At 37.6% G+C, this 21870-nt stretch overlaps 1 protein-coding gene across 1 annotated transcript in view; it reads left to right on the top strand.

Moving 5' to 3' along the window:
• The window catches only part of GLRA3 (glycine receptor alpha 3), a 235028-nt gene extending 216492 nt beyond the window's left edge, over window positions 1–18536 (top strand). Inside the window, exon 11 of the mRNA XM_078445598.2 lies at window positions 18278–18536. Coding sequence (XP_078301724.2) covers window positions 18278–18424 — 147 coding nt within the window. The 3' untranslated portion in view covers window positions 18425–18536. The remainder of the gene's footprint in view (window positions 1–18277) is intronic.
• The last annotated feature ends 3334 nt before the right edge of the window (window positions 18537–21870 follow it).

Raw genomic sequence — 21870 nt, 5'->3', positions numbered from 1 at the left:
AATTTGAGTACCACTATAGAAAATTTTTCAAAGACTTGGTACTTTACTTTTCTGCTGTAGTAAGTATAATCCAGTAAGAGTGTAAAATTATGTTATCTGAAAAGATTAAAATGTAAATGCCAAAAGGCAATCATTCTATATACAATTTCTATTGTATAGAAATAGATACAGAAGTATATAGGTAGCAAACATCAATGCTTAATTTACATTTCTTCTTGAATATTGAATCAATAAAGTAAATCCATGTATATCCCATTAATTAAGCCTTCTTATTACTTGGATTTGGTTAATTTAGGTTTTATATTATGTTAATATGTTTAATTTAGGTTAATGCATTTATAAGCTTTATAATTTAAGTTTTTTGGATTGGAGCTTTCAATTTGTTTTTAATCTCCTTGCCTTTCCTTGCCATGCTACTCATAATATGACAACTACAAAGATTTTTTTCTCTGTGAGACAAATGTTTTATGTAACCACTTAAGAATAATGGCCCAAATCAGAAAAGGCAGAATAAATAAATGATGGAAGAGTCTAAATATATTGGACATTGAATTAAAAAATGAAAGTTTGCATGAAAACAGCAAGTTAAAGGCAACTAAGAAAATATATGCTTGACACTAAAGGACTACAGAATCAGAAAGAAAAAAAAAAAAGAACAGCATAAATTAATATAAGGATTTCATCACAGTTATTGCTCTCAAGGGATGTTTCATGAAGAGCAACAAGAACTGAACTCAAGAAAGACAACCAGCAATGCCAATCAAATTCTATGATTGGAGAAAAAAGGGCCTTGTCAACTTGAAAGCCTAGTAATTTTTCAGTAAATAGGAAAGGTGATAAGACTAGCCATTCTACTGGGTTAAAAAACTACTTTCTGGTGGTGGGGGGGTGTGTTCAGGGACCTATTCCACCTAAATTCTTATAAGAAGTCCTGGTTTTCAAGAAACTCCTTTTATTATAGTAGAATGCCTTCAAATTAGCATGATTTGGTACTCCAAATTAGCCAAATTGAATTCACCAGTCATGTACTGATCTAGGTCTGGAAAACTTCTTGAACCCATAAGAATAATAGCTTTTTTGAGATTCACTGGATTATTTACATTGAGAGTAATTAGGTGCTCTCTAGGACGTAAAACTGCCATATCACTGCCATATTTATTTCATGTGATTTACTCATTTATTGCAATGGCAACGATCCTCATAAAATCAAATACTCTAAGATATTTGTTATGAGTCCATACATTGTCATGTATATCATACTTATATCCAGTTTTAACCTCATTCAATCTATCCGATCTCCCAAAGGCAACTTTGTAACTGCCAAACCTAGTGGACACTTCTATGCCTTGATTTTCATGGGCCCCTCTAGGGTAGCTATGTTCAATTTAGCTCTCTTTTCTTCTCACACTGCATGTAATTCTCAGACAATTCCATCTAAACAAAAAGCTTCAACTCACACTCATGTGTGACAACTCTCAAATCAATGTCAACAATCCAGTTCACTGACCTAGGTTCTAAAGTTTTATTTTTCCATCTGTATGTCCCACAGGTGCATTAAACTCATTTCTAATGCCAGACTTAGCATAACCCAAACCATAACTTCCTTGTATTCACTCTCTCTCAGAAGTATCCCTAGAGTGTGTCGTATGTTTTCAAGTTCCTGAAACTTCTGTCTCTGACCATCCACTCTTTGATTTAGTTGACCATTATTCTTGATAACTTATATCTGTCCCCTTTGCCATTGTTATGATTCAGATATTAATCTTTTCTCATATTAATTCCAAAACACTTCCATACTGCATGTTCTAGTCACTCTTCAATCAATCCAAAAGGTTAGTTCTAAAAAGAAAGACAGGCTTCAATCAGGTCACATCATTGCTGAAAATTCTCTAGTGGAATTCTGTCGTTGACAAAGTACTAGAAAAGCCTTTCATGGTCCAGAAGTCATGCGATTCCAGCCCTGTCTCTCCTATAAGACCTACGAACACATATAGTTTGCTACAACTATATTAAATTACTTAGAAATTTCTAAATATTACCATATTTCAGAGGAAACTTTATATGTGGCATTGTCTCTAATACACAAGGTTAACACCATGTTATTATGTTTATAATAATCAGTTCTACTGGGATAGATATTTTCAAATAGATTATAGAAACATACTGAAGATAGTAAATCCAAGCTTTTCTTCTGGGCTCTTTTTTTGACTTCCAAATTATTCTATATATACATATATTTCAACAGATATTCCCTACTCTATCATTGTTCTTCTTTTTTCTTTTCTTTTAGAGAGAGAAAGAGTGCAAGTGGGGGAGAAGCAGAGAGAGAGAGAGAGGGGGGGGGGGGAGAGGATCTTAACCAGGATCCACAATGCTGGGCTCGGTCCCATGACCCTGAGATCCTGACCTGAGCCAAAACCAAGAGTTGGATTCTCCAACAACTGAGACACCGAGGCTCACCTCATTGCTTTTCTTAACTCTTCTTTCAGACATACTGAGTTCCATGATATTAATATAGATTTTTAATTTGTATATACCTATGACTAACACATCAACTAATGATTAGTAATACTCAATAAATTATTTATGAATAAATAAAATAGTGAACATATTAGACAGAGGCATAGTAGGCCCTCAGAAGTGGCAAAAGTGTAAAACAAAATGCCAATTTTAACCTTATGATCAATGTTATAGAATTTATATATAATAATAATAATAATAATAATAATAATAAAATTTATATATAAAGTATATACAATTCCTTCTCTGATTTGATATTTGATTCAGCATTTAAAAACATTAAGCGGACTACAGATAAGTAAATGACTTTTATTTACCTTTCTAGCAGAATGGAGACCACAGTTAAAGAGAATACAGTAACAGAATAAATTACAAAACCAATCTCTCAGTGATGCTGTCTCCACACACCCAACCTCTCTTGGTGGAATTCTATTTTACTTTCATTAGGCATTTTGTTTCAGACATGCCCAATGGGGTGTAAGCCTCCAGAAGCTCATTACTTTAAGCATGCTGACAAATGATTGTGAAATTACTTGTGATCCTGTTTGAAATTTAAAGTAGGAACATTTTGTACCAAGTTGAGAAAGTCTTAAGCAAACAATAACTCTGGTGTAAACCTTAGAGGAACTTACGACGTGCTCTTATTTTCAATATTTAAAAGTAAATGTGTATGTTCAGTACTATAACATTCCGTGTGACTTTTTTTGTTTTGGGTTTTCTGTCATAAAAATCATGATAGACTGAGTAAACAGTAGGCCATGTGAGTTTTAATGTCTATGCATAATAAAAAAGTACAAAAAAAAAAAAACCTGCAACACTCCTTTTATTACATTTCCAATAGTTACAAAGAGAGACCAAAAGATTGAAACTGGAGACAGTTGAGAGAATGATTAAGTTCTTAAATGATTAAGAACTCAGGTGCTAAAGTTCATCAAGTTTGGTGCAGGTCTGAGCCGTATGTCTAACTTGGTAGCTCTGTAATTATTCTATGCCTTAGTTTCCTCAGCTCTAAAATAGGAATAGGAAAAGGAACTTTTTCAGGAGTTGTAAAGCATAAATGAGATCCCACACATATTGAGTTTAGTCCAATGCCCAGATGGTTGTGTTGTTTATATTTTTGTTTGTGTAGCAGATTAAAGCTCATACATATACAAAACACAGCTAGAAAGATAAATTATTATTCAAAAAATAGCTTATTTGTTTATTCTTTCTCAAACCATTTCATGGGGCCTATTCTGTGCCCTCACCTATGTTAAGTATTACTGGATATTTGAGGACAAGAAGGCAGTTACCGCTCCCAGGTGGTTGATGACTCATGGGGGCCAAGGCCACGAACAATTAGATTGCACTGCAACTTTGTAAGGTCCTTGAGGACAGGGACCATACATTTTGATGTAACACATTATCTGGCATAGACTGCACACACCAAAAATATCTGTTTAAAGAAGGAAGGGAAAAGAAGACAGGGATGAAAGGAACGAGAGGGCAAGATGATGAGAAGAACTATTAAAGAAGATGTAAAGAAAATGCATTAAAAATGAATGAACATTTCCAGATAGTCACCCTGGAGAGAAAAGATGATATCTGAAAGTGAGTTTTAAAACATGAGGTGAGTAGCTCTGTTCAATTTAGCTCTCTTTTCATCTCACACCACATGTCATTCTCAGACAATCCCATCTAAACAGCTTTAAAAGATGAGGTGAGTGGTGCCTGGGTGGCTCAGTTGGCTGAGTGTCCAACTCTTATCAACTCGGGTCATCATCTCATAGCTGTGGGATGGAGCCCCGCATTGCACTAGCTGCTGTCAGCTCAGAACCTGCTTCAAACCCTCTGTCCGCCTCTTGCACTCACTCAAAAATAAATGAAACATTTTTTAAAAAGATAAAAGTTGAGGTGAAGAAATGCAAGAAAATTATTCCAGGTCAAGGAACACATGTAATGTTGAAAAATCATAAAATAACACCGACAATTTGAGGAAGTGCTGGTGGAATGGAGTGTAGGTTCGTGGGGTAGGAAGAAGAGTGATGGGTCGTGTCAAGCAAGGCTTGAAAGTCGGTGTCGCTGCAAAATTGTGACAATCCTGATAGTCGAGCTTGGCGACAAGAAGCTTTTCTTTCAGGTGATGGGAAGCAAGAAAAACTTGTTATTAGAAGAGCACCTTAACGTGCTTTACTTTGAGAAAGATAATCAGGGCTTATTGGTGACGTACACATGACCTAGACAGAGTGGTGACACAGAGGCCACTTACGAGGGAATTGCACAAATTAAAGCAAATTATGATCCGCCGGGCTGGATTTGGATAAACCTATACAAGAGCCAAAGATCTGTAGAGGCAGTTATTCCCTTCGGCACTTTCTCCCTCCTTCCACCTCAGGGACTATGCATACTACTTCTTGACATCTTCGGGCTACCCACTGCAGGGTTTGAAAAATTCACCCAACCCCGTCCCTTGATCCAGGAAGTGAGTCATCGCTCAGGCAAAACTTACAGGCTGAAACCAGCATCTAAGGTCAGGATGAACAGGAAATCAACACCTGGATAAACATGAGAACAAAAGGAAATAAGAAAACCAAGTAACTGGAAAGCAGGCAAGGGTATGAATGGATAAGAACAGACCAGGAGAAAATGTGAAATGAAACTGGTCCCTGGAAGATATGTCGAACATGCAGACATGCAGTAGCAAAGTATCTAAGTGGAGAGAGAGAAATAAAAGAACAAGTAAATAAATTACAAAAGAAAAATAAGAAATCCGCAAAATTTGGAAAAGCAAACCAGCACATGGCACCAATATTGAGACCCTAATGACAGAGATGGCTGTCTGCTTCGGTCTCACTTACCCTATTTGATTTCTGCTGAAATAAGTGTCTACCTTTCCCATGGTTCTTATGCACACACCCACACTTAAACACCCCCTCCACACATACACACACCCCACTATGGCTTACACATAAAAGGAAGTAATAAAACAACAAAATCTGTTCCAAGAAGTAGACTGGAACACCCGAACTTGCCTCTCTTATTGTTTCCTTTGTCCTGTAATTCCTGGCTTTGAACACAGGCTTTCAATAGTGTTTGCTTCTCTGGCTCTTTGGTTCCAGCTGGCTTTCACCTTACTGGGCTTCGATAGTCATGAAGTTTTCCCAGAAAAAGTGAGTTCCTGCAGCCCCTCACTGGCTGAGCTCTGCCTCCCGTCCCGCTGCTAATAGCTTCACTTGGAAAGTTCGAGAAAGGCAAATCTAAGTCATGCATCTGGGAGCAAGACTGTGAGAGTACCTGGCTCAGGTGCAGGAGTGTACCTGCCAAAAGGAAAGCTTCCATCAAACAGATCCAGACAACTCAGTCTGTCCCCGATGACTAGGATAGAGTACACTTGTTTCTTTTTTTTTGTTCCCTTGGCATATTTTAGATTACTTCACATATAAACCGATGTCTTGCATGATAAACCCATCTAACATATTGATCTATAATAACCCTAGAAAATATTGTATAAGCCCGTTGAAAGGAATGACTTTAAGATGGCCGAAAACATGAAGTTCAATTCTCAGCGTTCCCTGCTTCCCCAACTACCAATGACATGAACAGTACTTGCCACGGGCACTGACATCTTATGAGAAAATGGCCCCAACTATTTTTTTCTTTTCTTTTGTCTTTACTCACTATGACTTCTGCAATATGATATTTTTGGAGTGGAAAACAGAAACCAAACTACTTGTTTAAAGACGAGGTATGTTCCATGAATGCCTATATATACCATGCTTGTCAAATGTAATTTAATATGAGGGATAGCTTAGAAGGGATTCCAGACACCTCTACCATGGTTGACATGAATTCTGCCTGAAAAAGATATTCTGCACCAAAGGCAAGAAACAACTGAAATGATAATTATCGCTTTTAATTCCTACCATTGCAAAGTATTGTGCTAGCTTTCAAAAAATACATTATCTTGGAGCGCCTGGGTGGCTCAGTTGGTTAAGCATCCGACTCTTGATTTCAGTTCACGTCCTGATCTCATGGTTCGTGGGCTCCAGCCCCAAGTCATGTTCAGCACTGACAGCGTGGAACCTGCTTGGGATTCTCTCTCTCTGCCCCTCCCCCACTCACATGCGCATGTTCACTTTCTTTCTCTCAAAAATAAACATTTAAAAAATACATTATCTCATTTAATCCTCATAAGAAACCATGAGGTAGATATTAGGCTGCAGTTTTACACATAAGAAAATGAAAGCTTTTTTTTTTTAATGATTTATTTAAGAGAGAGAGAGAGAGAAAGGGTGAGCACAGAGGGGCAGAGAAAGAGGGAGATACAAAATCCGAAGTCGACTCCAGGTTCTGAACTGTCAACACAGAGCCAGAAGCGAGGCCCAAGCCCAAGAACCATGAGATCGTGACCTGAGCTGACCTCAGATGCTTAACTGACTGATCCACCCAGGTGACCCTAAAAAATGAAAGTTTTTAAAGGCGCTAAGTAAAATGCCTAAGATGACATAGCAAGGACATATGTGAAAACACACTAATAAATCATATGTGTAAAAGGCAAAGTATAGTAACGAAAAAGGATATCTTTAAAATTCTGCATGTATATCAGCCTAAATTTTTCATTCCTTTAAATTCGTGGTGAGATTAATAGATGAGGGATAGCTTAGGCTATCTGCTGGGCAGTAAGCAGTGATCTAACTGACAACAGACTTTCTTTAAAAGGCAAAGCGAAAAGCCAATGTTCAACTTTCTCTTGCCAACTTTTCTCAAAAAAAAAAAGACAATAATATTGAGTATCATCATCTCTAATAAATATTAGAATGTTATCTTTTACAATTATGGATTCCTGATATTTATAAGTTAAGCTTATTTGTTCTTTTTTAAATGTTTTTTAATGTTTTATTTATTTTAGAGAGAGAGAGAGACAGACAGACAGCTTGCGAGTGGGGGAGGGGCAGAGAGAGAGGGAGACACAGAATCCTAAGCAGGCTCCAGGCTCTGAGCTGTCAACAGAGAGCCCAATGTGGGGCTCGAAGTCACAAACTGCAAGATCATGACCTGAGCTGAAGTCAGATGCTTAACAGACTGAGCCACTCAGGCACCTCAAGCTTATTTATTCTTTTTAACAAAATACTAAATTCTCCCCTGTGGCACACATCATCCTATATCCGGAAGATCCAATGGTAGATGAGGAAGCCAGTGTCCCTGCTGTCATGGAGCTTACATTCTAGTTCTAGTTCAAATGAAAGAATTCCCAGTCGGCATCAGTGATACAAAGGTTACAAAGGGCTTATATAGAGAGTAAAAGGATGGGGGAGGGGGGTTGTCAGAAGAGATGATCTCGGAGCAAGTTTAGTGGACTTCAGCTCATTTGGTCCATCCAGCCTGCATCCTGATGATTTGTGAACTATTTGTTCTCAGCGCTGAGAAATTGTGAACACATTGTTGGCCAAGGTGCCTACTCCACCTACCATAGAGGGTGGGGTCGTGGTTCCTTTCCCTCATAACTGTGATTTGTTTAAGGATGAGCACATAACCCACCTGAGGACAACCAGAATCTCATACTTTAACAAGGAAGAAGTTCCCATTCTGGTAGAGCCATTAAGCTTGTAAAAAATAGTCTGTGTCACCTTTATAACTTAGAGGGAATTTGTCTAAGAACCAAAATGGGGAGGGGTGGGGGAGAGAGACAGAGGGAGATCTTAATACCAAACCCAACTGTGACTAAAGCCACAATCCACCTCTGCACATTTCAGTTTGGGGCCAATAAATTACCCCTAAGTTGCTTAAATTAGTTTGTCATTGGTTCCTGTACCATTATTCATGAAAGATTCATGGATTATTCACAGGTGAGATTTAAGCTTTGGCACGAATGATATGAAGGAAACAGCTGTGAAGAATATGGAGAAAATAGCACCATAGGCAGGGAAAATGGGACGTGAAAATTTCCTAAGGTAGGAAATAATTCTGTAGCTTGTTCTAGAAACTAATAGTTTTATCACCCAGTAAGAGAGGATAATACAACAATGCTTACTATCATTGATACAAATCAACATTTTACTGGAGTTCCTTGCCAATAAAGGAAGGAAGTATTAAAAATAAAGGGGGGCAGGGTAAGAAATGAGGAGATATTTGTCTTTATAGAAAATTTAAAATACACACACACACACACACACACACACACACACACACACACACGCTGTTAGCACAAATAAGAGTTCTTCAGAAATTGTGGGAGAAAGATCAATATGAAGAACTGAGTGGTGTTTTTACACACCAACAATAATCTACTAGAAAATGTAATCATATAAAAATATTATATTTGTGATAGCACAAAGATAGTGTTTTTATGAACAAAATTAATAAGAGACAAGCAAAACTGCTATACAGAAAAACTGCAAAATATTATAAATGGACATAAAATAAAATGAAGAAAGTTCAACATTATATATGTTTCACTTTCTCCTCAAATTTACAAGTCTAATGCAATTGTAATCAAAATATCCAGGGAATCTTTTATGAAGCTACTGAAGGGAAAACAAAACTTAACTCTATGCTCTTAGGGTCTATGACTAGGCCTAAGAATTAAGTTGACATAAAACAGATTAACAAGAGAAAAGCATACAGATATTTACATGTAATGGGAGCCTCCGTAGGAAAATGAAGATCCAAAGAAGTAGCAAGACCCAAATGTTTCTTTAGTAGGTTGAACAGAGTGGCAATTCTTAAAAAGTAACTAAAATGTACAGGGAGGTTAAAGGAAGATCAGAGTTATTTTAATAAGATCTATTTGTACAGATTTTTCTGGCCTCAATCTCCTATAATAGAATGTTTCGTTTCTCCTGGTGCAGAGAAAGCATCTTTCATATAAGTTTTATTTCCTGCTTTTAGGAAGAAAAGGAGAAATCAGAAGTAACCCTTTTTAGGGCACGCAGGTGGCTCAGTTGGCTAAGTGTCCAACTCTCAGTTTCTGCTCAGGTCATGATCTCACGATTTTGTGAGTTCGAGCCCCACATCAGGCTCTGTGCTGACAGTGCAGAGACATCTTGGGATTCTCTCCCTCTTCCTCTCTCTCTGCCCCTCCCCTGCTCATGCTGTCTCTGTCTGTTTCAAAATAAATGAATACATTAAAATTTTTTTTAAAATACATCCCCTTTGTATCTGCTGCTTGTGAAGTGCCTTTGGATCAAAATAATGTTTATTCTAAATGGTTTATGTTTATGCCAAATATGCTACATGGCATATTTTCCCACCCTTCACTACATAAATTAATTCTAAAATTCATTTGGAAAAATACAAATCCAAAACACCCATGACAATTCTGAAACCTAGCCAATCAAGTCAGAGAGTTCTTTTCTAGTATCTTGCTCAAAGAGGGATCTCAGAGTGTCCCAGAGGCTTGTGGATGATGCAGAATTTCACGTTCTGTCTCAGACCTACCAAATCAGAATCTACATTTTAACAAAAGGTAGGGAGGTGATAGGTATTCAAATTAAGGTTTTCAGAGCAATCATCATTGTACCTCCTTCCCATAGATCTAACCTTTTGGACTCTTGGATTATAAATTGGGGCTTGGGTTATATGATTTATTTTGCTTTCATTCTGTATGATTTGCTTCATACGGTCAAGGTCTAATTTAAAATTTCTAGATATGCCTTCTCTATATATAGATTAAAAAAAAAAAAAACAAGAAATATCATCCAAACTAGCAATGTATGCCTTGAATTCTACCATACTAAAGGAACACCATATTATCTAATTATTCTCTCCTAGAAGTTATTTCCACATGAAATACAGAGAAACAAATGAAACACTAATTACTCATTAAAATGACTAAAGTCGTAGGTTAAAAAAGAAGCTAAAATATTCAGGGACTTTGTGGATGCCCTCTAAGACTTCTGTGGTAACATACTTCCTTTCCTTCTTTATTTATTTAATGTTCCCTTTTGTGTGTGTGTGGTTGGCTTTCTTGCTGTAGTTTATGGCAGCAGCAGCAGCAAACTTTTATTGGTTTTCGAGTTTTCCCTGCCAAAATTCCACCTGCTGTTCCCTGTGAACTTTCATCTCTATTATCAAAAGATCAAGATTCTGAGACATTGCTTTGTTCCTTCCAGCATCAGAGCATGGCATTATTTGTAGAATGGTATAAATGTGTCTTTTCTCCTTTGCTTTTCCTTTTATGCACCTCACCTTTGTACTACCAAAGGCATGCTTTTGCCTTGAGATGGTCTAGGATGGCTAACAAAGAATGTAAAGAATCAACATTCAGAGTTTTATATATAAAATAAGGTTTTAAGACTACAATAAGCATATAGGCTTAAATAAAAAGCTTTACCCCAAATAATTTCCTAAATAATATAGTAATGCTCAGGATCTGGTCAAATTGACTGTTAGTATCTCAAACAGCCAAGGATATGTAAAAGTCACGATATGATATAAGGGGAATTCTTGCCATAAGGGAAGAGGGAAAAACTAATTCCTTCCTCTCTCAAGGAAGCATGGACTTCAGGGAGGTAGAGAGAGGGAGAGGCATGGGGTGCAAAATCCATGTCCTTGTGGGATGAATTCTCAGAAAGCGTGCATAGATTTGGGGAGGGAGATGCAATTAGAAGGGTTTGGGGTCCTATTCTTGATATAAAACTCTGAGTGGGGTACTGTCGTTTATTGTGTGGGGTGACTCAGCGCTTGCATAGGGCTTCTGCAACCGAATAAAGCTGACGTTATGGCAGAGAGAAACCAGGAAAGCGTAAAAAAGTTAGTTCTAGGTGGCCCTTGATTTCCATGTGGTATAAAAGGAATCCAGGTTACCTATAAGAAGAAGCAGATAGGTTGAGAGCAAAGAGGTGCCCTTGGGAGATAAGACTCACAGTGGTGAATGGTTAAGTGACCCTGCAAGAGAGTCTGTGAGGTCTAGGTGCCACATTAAGGAATGTGGATAATATCTGGAACATGATGGGAAGCCACTAAATAATTTTTCAGCAGAACACCATAGCTAGCTACATTTTGACTCAGTTATCCAAGTTTTCCGACTCCATGTTGACACCTGCACCATCCACATGCTGGGTTTTGGTCATTCTTAACAATGTTTGAATTTTCTATACCCTTCATGCCACCTTGTATTTGTATGTCTCCCATTTCCTGAAAATTCATCCCCTTTCTCCACCAGCCAGGCATTCCAGTTTTTTAAACTTTGCTCAGTCACCACCTCCTCCCAGGCATCTGCTATGACACAACCACACCCAGTCTGCATCCCCAACCTGAGGACTACATTTCTCTCATCAGGGTTTCCCAAATCCCTGCAATTATCCTCAGTATTCTCTTCTAGAACTACTCTAGTGCATTGTAATTGCATGTTTTTTTGTCTGTCTGCCCTGGGCTGATCTCCCTGAAAGGCAGACGCTCTCTTTTATCTCTAAGCATTAGCATCTAACATAATGCCTGGCACTCAGTTAACACTCGATAATGACTTCTTGAAGGAAGAATTTAAAAAGGCACACAAGTTGGTTAGCAGGCCCAGTTAATTATAACTGCCTGGAAAATCAGAGTAGATTTTTCTTGGGAGGTGAAGGTGGAGGTGGAAAATAGGTCTTAGAATTCTTAATTTTTGATTTTTAATCCTTTAAAAAATTTTTTAACGTTTATTTATTTTTGAGAGACAGAGAGAGACAGAGCATGAGTGGGGAGGGACAGAGAGAGAGAGAGAGAGAGAGAGAGAGAGAGAGACAGAATCCAAGCAAGCTCCAGGCTCCGAGCTGTAAGTCAGAGCTGATCATGACTTGAGCCAAAAGTCAGACACTTAAACAACGGAGTCACCCAGGTGCCCCAATTTTTAATCCTTTTTAATAGCATAAAATTCAAGGTTCCTAAATATCTATTTTTTGTTTAAAACTATGTTATATCATTCATGGCTAAGTTAATACAGCTACATAAATGTCCAAGAATAAGTTAGTATTTTCTCAAAAATGGTGCTTATGGTTGTGTTTAGTGTAATTCAGGTATCTGCCATACTTATTGGGGAAAAAAAAGCTTCAGTTTCTTCTCATTGCTAAGAAGTCTGGTAAATTTTATCCATTTTCACTGTTGAAAATGCATTTTGCTGGCTTAAGCCTCTCAGCTGTTCTTGGATTTATAGAAATCTGCTTGATACGAAGGGCTTTTTCTCGTAAGTTTAGAGATTTCTGTTTCACATGGCTTCTCTTTCCTGTAATTCTACGCTTTTTTTTCCCCAAGCAAAATAGAAAACTCAAGGAGATAATAATTGCATATTCAAAATATTTGATCTACTTTCATCTTCCTTGCTAATTAGTTGATTTTTTTTCAATTAAGCATCTTAATCTCCTTGTCACAGATGTTAATTACTAGGTTTGAACATTTCTTAATCTTTGTAATTTTTGCAATTTCCCCTGAGACAGAGGTTCTAGAATTTATTTCAGGGTGTAGTGAAAATCATAGACCAGAACACAAAAGAAATATAAAGAGAGACATATAAACATACCCATATATATGTGTGTGTATATATATATATATATATATATATATATATATATACCCATACACACACACACACACACACACACACACACACACACACACATAAGACATTTATATATAATTTTGAGGGGTCAGTTAACAAGATTTATTTATTTATTTTAATTTTTTCCATGTTTATTTATTTTTGAAAGAGAGAGAGACAGGGCATGAGAGGGAGAGGGGCAGAGAGAGAGGGAGACACAGAATCTGAAGAAGGCTCCAGGCTCCAAGCTGTTAGCACAGAGGTGGATGTGGGGCTTGAACTCATGAACTGTGAGGTCATGACCTGAGCTGAAGTCGGACACTTAACTGACTGAGCCACCCACGTGCCCTGATAAGATTTTGTTTAAAGACACTCTACCCTTTTTTTTAAGTATTTAAACAGATCTTTGATATTTTAAAAGTTTTCAAATATAACCTTACGTTAACTTACTTACAGAATAACTGATATTTATGCTAAGTGCCAGAAGATGTATATACACTGTTATCATTTAAAACACCCAACCATTATTCTTTCTTGGAGACTTTTTTTGTACTTGTATTAAAACTACAATTTAAGTATCAAAATATTGCTCTGATTTGGATTTATGTAGAGGTAACTGGAGAAAATTGAGACATTAATTGTACCATATGGTAAGAATTTTCCAAGTACACCTCTGTGTATATTACAACCTCTTTAAAACTATGGAGATTAATTTTCCCTCTTTTAGGAAAAATTAGAGAATGATTCCACTTTATTGTTAAGTAAATTTAAAACAATGTGGATAGGTTCTTTAATTTTCTGCAAATATATAGAAACATAATAACAAGTGTGGTTGAGGATATGGAGAAAAGGGAATCCCCATGCACTGTTGGTAGGAATGCAAATCGGTGCACCCTTTGTGGCAAACAGTATATATTTTCCTCAAAAAATTAAGAATAGAAATACCATATGGTCCAGTAATTACACCCTGGGCGTTAACACCCAACCCCCCAAATAAAAACACTCATTCAAAAAGATATATGCACACCTATATCGCAGCGTTATTTACAATAGCAAGGATATGGCAGAAACCTATGTCCATTGATAAATGAGTAAGGAAAGATGTAGTGTATGTGTGTATGTGTGTACACACACAATGGTATATTACTCAGCCATTAAAAAGCATAAACTCTTCAGGGCACCTGGGTGGCTCAGTTGGTTGAGCGACCGACTTCGGCTCAGGTCATGATCCCACAGTTTGTGAGTTTGAGCCCCGCGTCGAGCTCTGTGCCGCCGGCTCAGAGCCTGGAGCCTGCTTCGGATGCTTCGGATTCTGTGTGTGTCTCTCTCTGCCCCTCCCCTGCTCATGCTCTGTCTCTCTCTGTCTCAGGAATAAATAAACATTAAAAAATTTTAAAAAAAGCATAAACTCTTGCCATTCATGGGGCCCCTGTGTGGCTCAATCAGTTAAGCGTCCTACTCTTGGTGTTAGCTCAGGTCATGATCTCACCGTTTGTGACACTGAGCCCTGCATCAGGTTCCATGCGGACAGTGCAGAACCTGCTTGGGATTCTCTGTTCCCTTCTCTCTGCCCCTCCCCCCCCATCTCTCTCAAAATAAAGAAATAAACTTAAAAAAATAAAATAAAATCTTGCCATTCACAACCACATGGCTGGACCAAGAAATTATTATATTAAGTAAAATAAGCCAGATATGTGGAATCTAAAAAACAAAGAAATGAACAAATGAACAAAAAAATAGAAACAGACTCAGTAACACAGAGAACAAACTGGTGGTTGCCAGAGAGGAGGAGGGTGACGGGATGGATCAAATAAGTAAAAAGGATTAAGATATATAAACTTCCAGTTAATAAATAAATCATGGGCATGAAAAGTACAGCATAGAGAATATAGTCAATAATATCATAATAGGGGCGCCTGGGTGGCTCGGTCAGTTAAGCGTCCGACTTCAGCTCAGGTCATGATCTCAAGGCCCGTGAGTTCGAGCCTGGCGTCGGGCTCTGTGCTGACCACTCAGAGCCTGCAGCCTGTTTCAGATTCTGTGTCTCCCTCTCTCTCTGACCCTCCCCTGTTCATGCTCTGTCTCTCTCTGTCTCAAAAATAAATAAACGTTAAAAAAATTTAAAAAATATATCATAATAACTTTGTATGGTAAAGGATGGTAACTACACTTACCGTGGTGAGCATCGTATAATAAATGTAATTGTTGAATCGCTATGCTGTATGCCTGAAACAAATATAATACTGTATGTCAAGTATGCTGCAATTAAAAATGTTTTAAATTTTAAAAATTAAAAACATAAATATTAAAAGGCAGTAGATGAAAAACTCTGAAACCAAGCAGAAGCTCTTTATTAACAACAAAATTTTAAAATTATCATGTAAAGAACAAGCAAAAAAAATGCAGTTGTATTGTCTGAAATCAAAGCTACATGTCCAAATCTGAGCCGCGATAAAGTCCTTTAAGTACTATCATGAGAAGCATGGACAGGTACCAAAGGCCCATCATTAGGCCCCGAACACAAAAAGACAATACAGCAATTATTTGGATTTTCTGAATTATTTAAAAGAGATTAAATAGTTCCCTAACAATTTTTTTTTGTTTCTGAGCTTATAAAATTCTACTGTTGTGTCCAAATGAAAAAAATATGTAAAATAATAAACTATTTAGGGACTTATTCTTAAGTAGTTGGAGACACTAAAATCATTCTGTGGACCAAATGTTGAAAGACAAGAGGTAGATTTAAAGAAATGAGCGTAAAGAACAGACACTGAAGTTTACCAGAATATGCTACCTCAAAATATGCCTCTTTGGTATATAGATTATTTTGAGCTAAAAGCCAATGAGACCGATGAACCTGGGACAAGCTCTCAACACAGGGCCTGAATTTTCCTTTAGGAAAAGAAATTTACAATTATAAAGGAAATTTTTATTTGGAAAGATGTCTCCCTCTCCAGTACCAGGTAGAGGACTCTTAATGTAACAGTATTCCAACCCATCTTAAGGGCTATCTGGCTTCAAGTTAACACACTCCTTGATTGCTGACCTCAGTCTCTTGATGGGTAATAGAACTAATTTACTTTCTTTGAGATTTGCAGACTATGGCCCCCAAGGAGTGAAAGACCAGAACTTTCCCAGCCATAAAAGCCAACAAGTCTGTTTGAAGCTGCCTCAACTTTCTGACAAATTAGCCTAACACATTCTTTTTAGGAAAATGGTTTTCCTTTCTTAAGTCACACATGTGATTTTACTGACCTCCCTTTGTGCATCTATAGACCTGGCCCTTTTTTGCAGAAAGAGCAGAGTACTTCACATCACGGAATGAGAATCGGACCTTGCGCAACCCCCTTGCATTGGGGTAATGTCTGTAGCTGGCATAATCAAGTCTGCATGTAATCAAGAAATGTTTCTGGCCATTATGCTCCCTTTGCTGATGAACTACCCTAAACCCCTTTATAAACCCCTGGGCCAGGCTGAAACCTCAGAGTTGGCTTTTGGACACGAGTCCATCTTCCCAGGTTTGCTGGCCTCCTGAATAAAGCCCAGATTCCTTTCTAATCAAAAATTCATCTTTTGAGGAAGGGGCAGCCGAACTTGGGTTCAGTAATACTAGTAACTCTTGTCCACAAGGTAAGCTCTGACTTAAATCTGCATAACAAACATTATTAAACTACCTTTGTTTACCACACTTTTACTGATGACCTTCCCATAACTTGTATCCCCTACCCAGAACCCCCACGCCCCTTTCCCTTTGTTTAGCCCAAAATGGAGGATAAACAGAAGTTCTCACCACTCTTTTGGTTACTCATCACTGAGCGTTCCCATGCGTACATGTGTGGTGCACATGTTAATAAAATTCTGTTTGTTTTTCTCTTGGCAATCTGTCTTTTGCCAGTGTAATTTATAGGGCTCCAGGAATGAACCTAAGATGGATAGAGGAAAAATATTTTTTCCCTCCCCTACAAGACCAGAATGAGAGGTTTCATAATTATACAGAGTTACGTTCAATTCCAAAGTTGGAAGGAGTTCTTACTATGGATTCTGAATGTAATCTGATCCACAAAATTAAACCCTTTTGAAGCCTTCCAAAATATGAAATCCTGTTTCTGATTTGAAAAAAATGCTGACGCCACAGTTAGCCTTATATTCAGCAAACCCTGATAAAATATTTCTTTAACACTAGAAGTTCTTTAGATGAGGAGAAATTACTTTATTAAATAGGCAAGATAATTTCATCAAGTGTGGAATATTCATGATTTCCCCTTATGGATTAGTACAGTTAAACTAAGATAGTTGAAAGCCACAGCAGAGGCCAAAATAAGTAGTAACTCCCTGAAGAAAAAGAAAGCTATTTCTACCTCAGCAGCAAATCCAACAAAAAGATGAATAAAAACAAATTATAAACCATTAAAGAGGTACAAGTTAACAGGTTGAATAATTAACTTTTTTTATGGAGGGTGTTTCTGATTTTATTATATTTTCTGGCCAATTTCCTCTTGTACAGTTGTCTTTTCCTTTGTTTATGTAATGTTAATGTACCTCCTAGCAAAGTTCTTTGAAACATTAAAAAATAGTATACAGTATATTCATTCTGTGAGCAAAACAGCCAAGTTTTCATCTTTCTCCACAGTCCCAAGGAACTCTATCTGGAGTAAACAAAGTCATCATAGTATTTAGTTAAGCTGTTTTTGAAATTATTTTGGCTGTATTTGTTAAGGAACACTTAAATTCTCTCTCTCTCTCTCTCTCTCTCTCTCTCCCTCTCTGTCTCTTAGGCTTTGAGTTGGAGATTTTCTTTTACATTTTGCCTTTACGTGTGTTGTTGATTCTGTCTGCAAATTTGGGAGAGTAGTTCGGCAAAATATTTTTCTCTTCCAAATGATGCATTGTACAACAGAAAGAGCACAGATTTAGGAGTGACAGACTTAGGTTGAAATTCCATAATACAAAGCCTTTCTGAGTCTCATTTCCTTCATTTTAAAATTGAAAAGTATTGCCTACCTTGCGATTTTGTTGTAAGGATTAAAGATAATGTACATAAAGTTCCCTGACACATACATGGTAGGTAAATAATATATAGTATCTGTTCTTATTATAAATTCTAACACCTATGTGCTATTCTGCTAACTTCTTTGCCCAAACAAAACTTTCAAATATATTGTGGAAATGAATAAAAGGAAGCCTTGCTGCCAGAGCTAGTACTGTGGGGAGGCTAGAAAAGGAAGGCTACCACTCAATGTCAATTACAGGAAAAATTGTCAATTACAGACTCCAACAGAAGTGTCCATCACAGAGCCCAGAGGAAAAATCTTCAACAGGGAGGAATCAGCAACTACAAGTCCCAACAGCAAAAGATGTATGTTGCAGCTCCTACAAGAAATCAACTACCCTGCAGCTCAGCCAATGGGAAACTAATGTCACCCTGAACGCTTGTTTTTCTCTAACGGACTTTTGTTCAAAACAACCCCTCTCCCCCCTGCCCAGCCAAACTTCCTCCTTCTTCTCCATAAAATTACACTTGAACTTGCTTATGGTTTTGCTGAAGTTTGCCTGTCCTGAAGTGCAATCTCTTGCTATTTCTGCATAAACTATTTTTTGCTGGTAAGGTAACTGATAGTTTTATTTTTAAGGTGAACAATACATACCTACATTCCATATATATACACACACACACGTGTATATATATGTATATACACAGTATTTACATATTTTTTCTGCTTGGATCATATTATTAGAAATTGAAAATGCATGTATTTATGTTGACAAAACAAATCTGATTTTTACATTTAGAAATAGTTTTTAATAGGATTTTATAGATGTGGTAACAATCCTGAATACCCTATAGCTGTAACAAATGACTTATATACTATGAACACTAAAGCAATGTGCTTCAAATGTAGGAAATACTTACAAGACCTGAAAAGCAAGTACAGAATAACTTGTTAAATAATATCAGATTGCAGTCTGATGATCTCTAACTGGGAGACAAAATATGTTTTACAACTAATATTTGAAAGTTCTGAAAATCCAGAACTGGAAGTTAACTAGCTAATGATGTCTGGACCACAGGACAGACCTAAAACGTTGATAATCATGGACATTTAGTATTTGCAAAGGACCATGAGATAGAGGGCAAAAATGAAGATAATCTCTCAATCTTATAGCTTACCCTAAATAGCAATAAAGCAAGTTGTTTCCCCAAAGTTACATAACAATTGTCAAACATAAAGCTGGATACTAGTTAAAGGCTGTCAAGACAGATTTTATTTAGCTATAACTACTACAGTAGAGAAGGGTCCGGCGTAAACTGAGCTCTACTTGGATTTGTGTAGAGGTAACTAGGTGTTTTAAAGGGAGAATGAAAGTAGGGAAGGGCAGTAAGCAGAGGCGCCTGCAGATTCAGGAAAGTGAAAAATTATAAATAGTGGGATAAGAGGTCAATGCCAATGCCATTCAGCCATCTGTGCCTGCTAACTAGCACTATTGAAGTTAGGCTCTACCCTCCCACAGTGACTTGGAGACAGGGGCCCTATCCTTCCTGATGATTACATTTCAAAAGAATGGCTTTCAAGTCCTTGAAAAAGAGACCCCTTGGTTGTAGGAGATCAGCACACATCTCAAAAGGACAAGCTTGTTTGTTTTTGTTAATACATGCCCTAAGACAGGGAGGTGTGGGGAGAAGGGGGCTAGCCTCAGGTGTTCAACGGAACAAATGGTCAATTCTTTTGGCAGCTTTGAGCTTTTCCGGACAGGAACTCAAGGGGGGCTGAGTCATCCCAGAGACAGAGGCTTTGACTTCTAGAAGCCCTGTTAGAATTTGGTCAAGGAGGGACTTTTTGTCACAATTCTCCTACCTGTGACATGGTAGCTCCATCTGTTCGAGGCCAGACCAATCAGGCTGAGGTCCAGTGTCAGATCCTGTGTCCCTCAGCAGGCTGCAGTCCATTCAGTGGCAAAGTCACACAGCACAGATCTTAGCAAGTTCCCAAAAAAGCCCAGTGTAATTTACAGGAAGGAATAAGCAAGGAAAGATGGCTATAACCACAACAAAGCAAAACCATCCAGCCATCCCTGGGGGAAAAAAATAAAAACAAAAACTACTCAATCAGTCGTTTGTTTACTTAAGAAATTCTCATTTTGTGTAAGTTATTGTTGTACTGCTGACGAACATCCAGAGATGCATACCTCATATCCCCTGCATTCAAAAGCTTAACATCCAAGAATGCTTACACATAACTCTAATATAAAGCCTAATTTAAATGCTTTTAAAATGATACAGATGATTTGTGGCAAAGAAGTACCAGGGAGGAAGGGCTTTTGGGTGACTCAGTTGTTTAAGCATCCGACTTCAGCCTGGGTCATGATCTCATGGCTTGTTGAGTTCAAGGCCCATGTTGGGCTTTGCACTGACTGCAGGGAGCCTGCTTCAGATTCTCTGTCTCCCTCTCTCTGCCCCTCCCTTGCTCATGTTCTCATTCTCTCTCTCTCTCTCTGTCTCTCTCTCTCTCTCTGTCTCTCTCTCTCTCTCTTTTTCTCTCTCTCTCAAAAATAAACCTAAAAAAAAATCTTAAAAATAAATAAATAAAGAAGTCCCAGGGAAGATTTGAATAATCAAGTAAGGCTTCGTGCAGGGTTGAGTAAGCCTTGAAGGAATGGTCACATTTCAATACTTAGAGAAAAGAACCTATAGTCATCAAAATGAGGACTCATCATTAAATGAGAGGAAATTGCAAAAACTGTCCAATACCAACATCTCAGAAGAGAATTTAGAGATTATCCTCTTCATTAAGAAGTTAACTATTTTACCATTTACTATTAAACATGGGCCTTCACTGTGAAGTACATTTGGCAACTACAGGAAGTCAGATATTGATCCTTCCCCAGAGGGATTTTTTAAGTAGTCAGTGTTAAGTTGGGAAGAATCCTAGCAATTATCAATTCCCAACACCTGACACTTTCAAATAAATAAAGGAAGGAGTAAAGTGATAGGTCACATGCGCTAGGTTATGGTGATTGACAGAAGAAAGGTCTCCTTGCTTTCTTCATACCACATTAGTCTTTGCTAGTATATTTTACTCTAGGCCCAGTAAAGGGTAACCCAGAGGTAAATATTGAAAAGACACTGAAAATTGCTAACTTGGGGAAACTTTTGAAGTCATCAGTTGACATGGAGACACTAGACCTCAGAGAGCAGTTTTCAGGAAGATAGCTAATTCTATATTGGACACATCTGGTATGTTTACTAAAGGATGGAACTAAATATGTCTAATCTTTCTGTAGGAATTATGAGTCTGGAGCTTGAGAGAAGTGGAAATCGAAAATATAGATTGAAGAACAATCAGCTGTAGATGGTCTGTGAAGCCACAAGAGTGGACCAACAGATCCCTCAAAATCCACTTCTCTTTTTTTCATTAAAATAATCTTGCATGGAAATGCAAGCTGGTGCAGCCACTCTGGAAAACAGTATGGAGGTTCCTCAAAAAACTAAAAACAGAACTACCCTACAACCCAGCAATTGCACTACTTACTAGGCATTTATCCAAGGGATACAGGTGTGCTGTTTTGAAGGGACACATGCACCCCAGTGTTTATAGCAGCACTATCAACAATGGCCAACGTATGGAAAGAGCCCAAATGTTCAGCAATGGATGAATGGATAAAGAAGATGTGGTATATATACACAATGGAGTATTACTCAGCAATCCAAAAGAATGAAATCTTGCCATTTGCAACTACATGGATGGAATTGGAGGGTATTATGCTAAGTGAAATTAGTCAGTCAGAGAAAGACAAATATCATACGACTTCACTCATATGAGGACTTTAAGAGACAAAACAGATGAACATAAAGGAAGGGAAAG

This window comes from Panthera onca, chromosome B1 (assembly GCF_046562875.1).
Source record: "Panthera onca isolate mPanOnc1 chromosome B1, mPanOnc1 haplotype 2, whole genome shotgun sequence".
Classification (NCBI taxonomy): Eukaryota; Metazoa; Chordata; class Mammalia; order Carnivora; family Felidae; genus Panthera; species Panthera onca.
The sequence above is the reverse complement of the archived record's forward strand: the minus strand, read 5'-3'. Positions and strand labels throughout refer to the sequence as shown.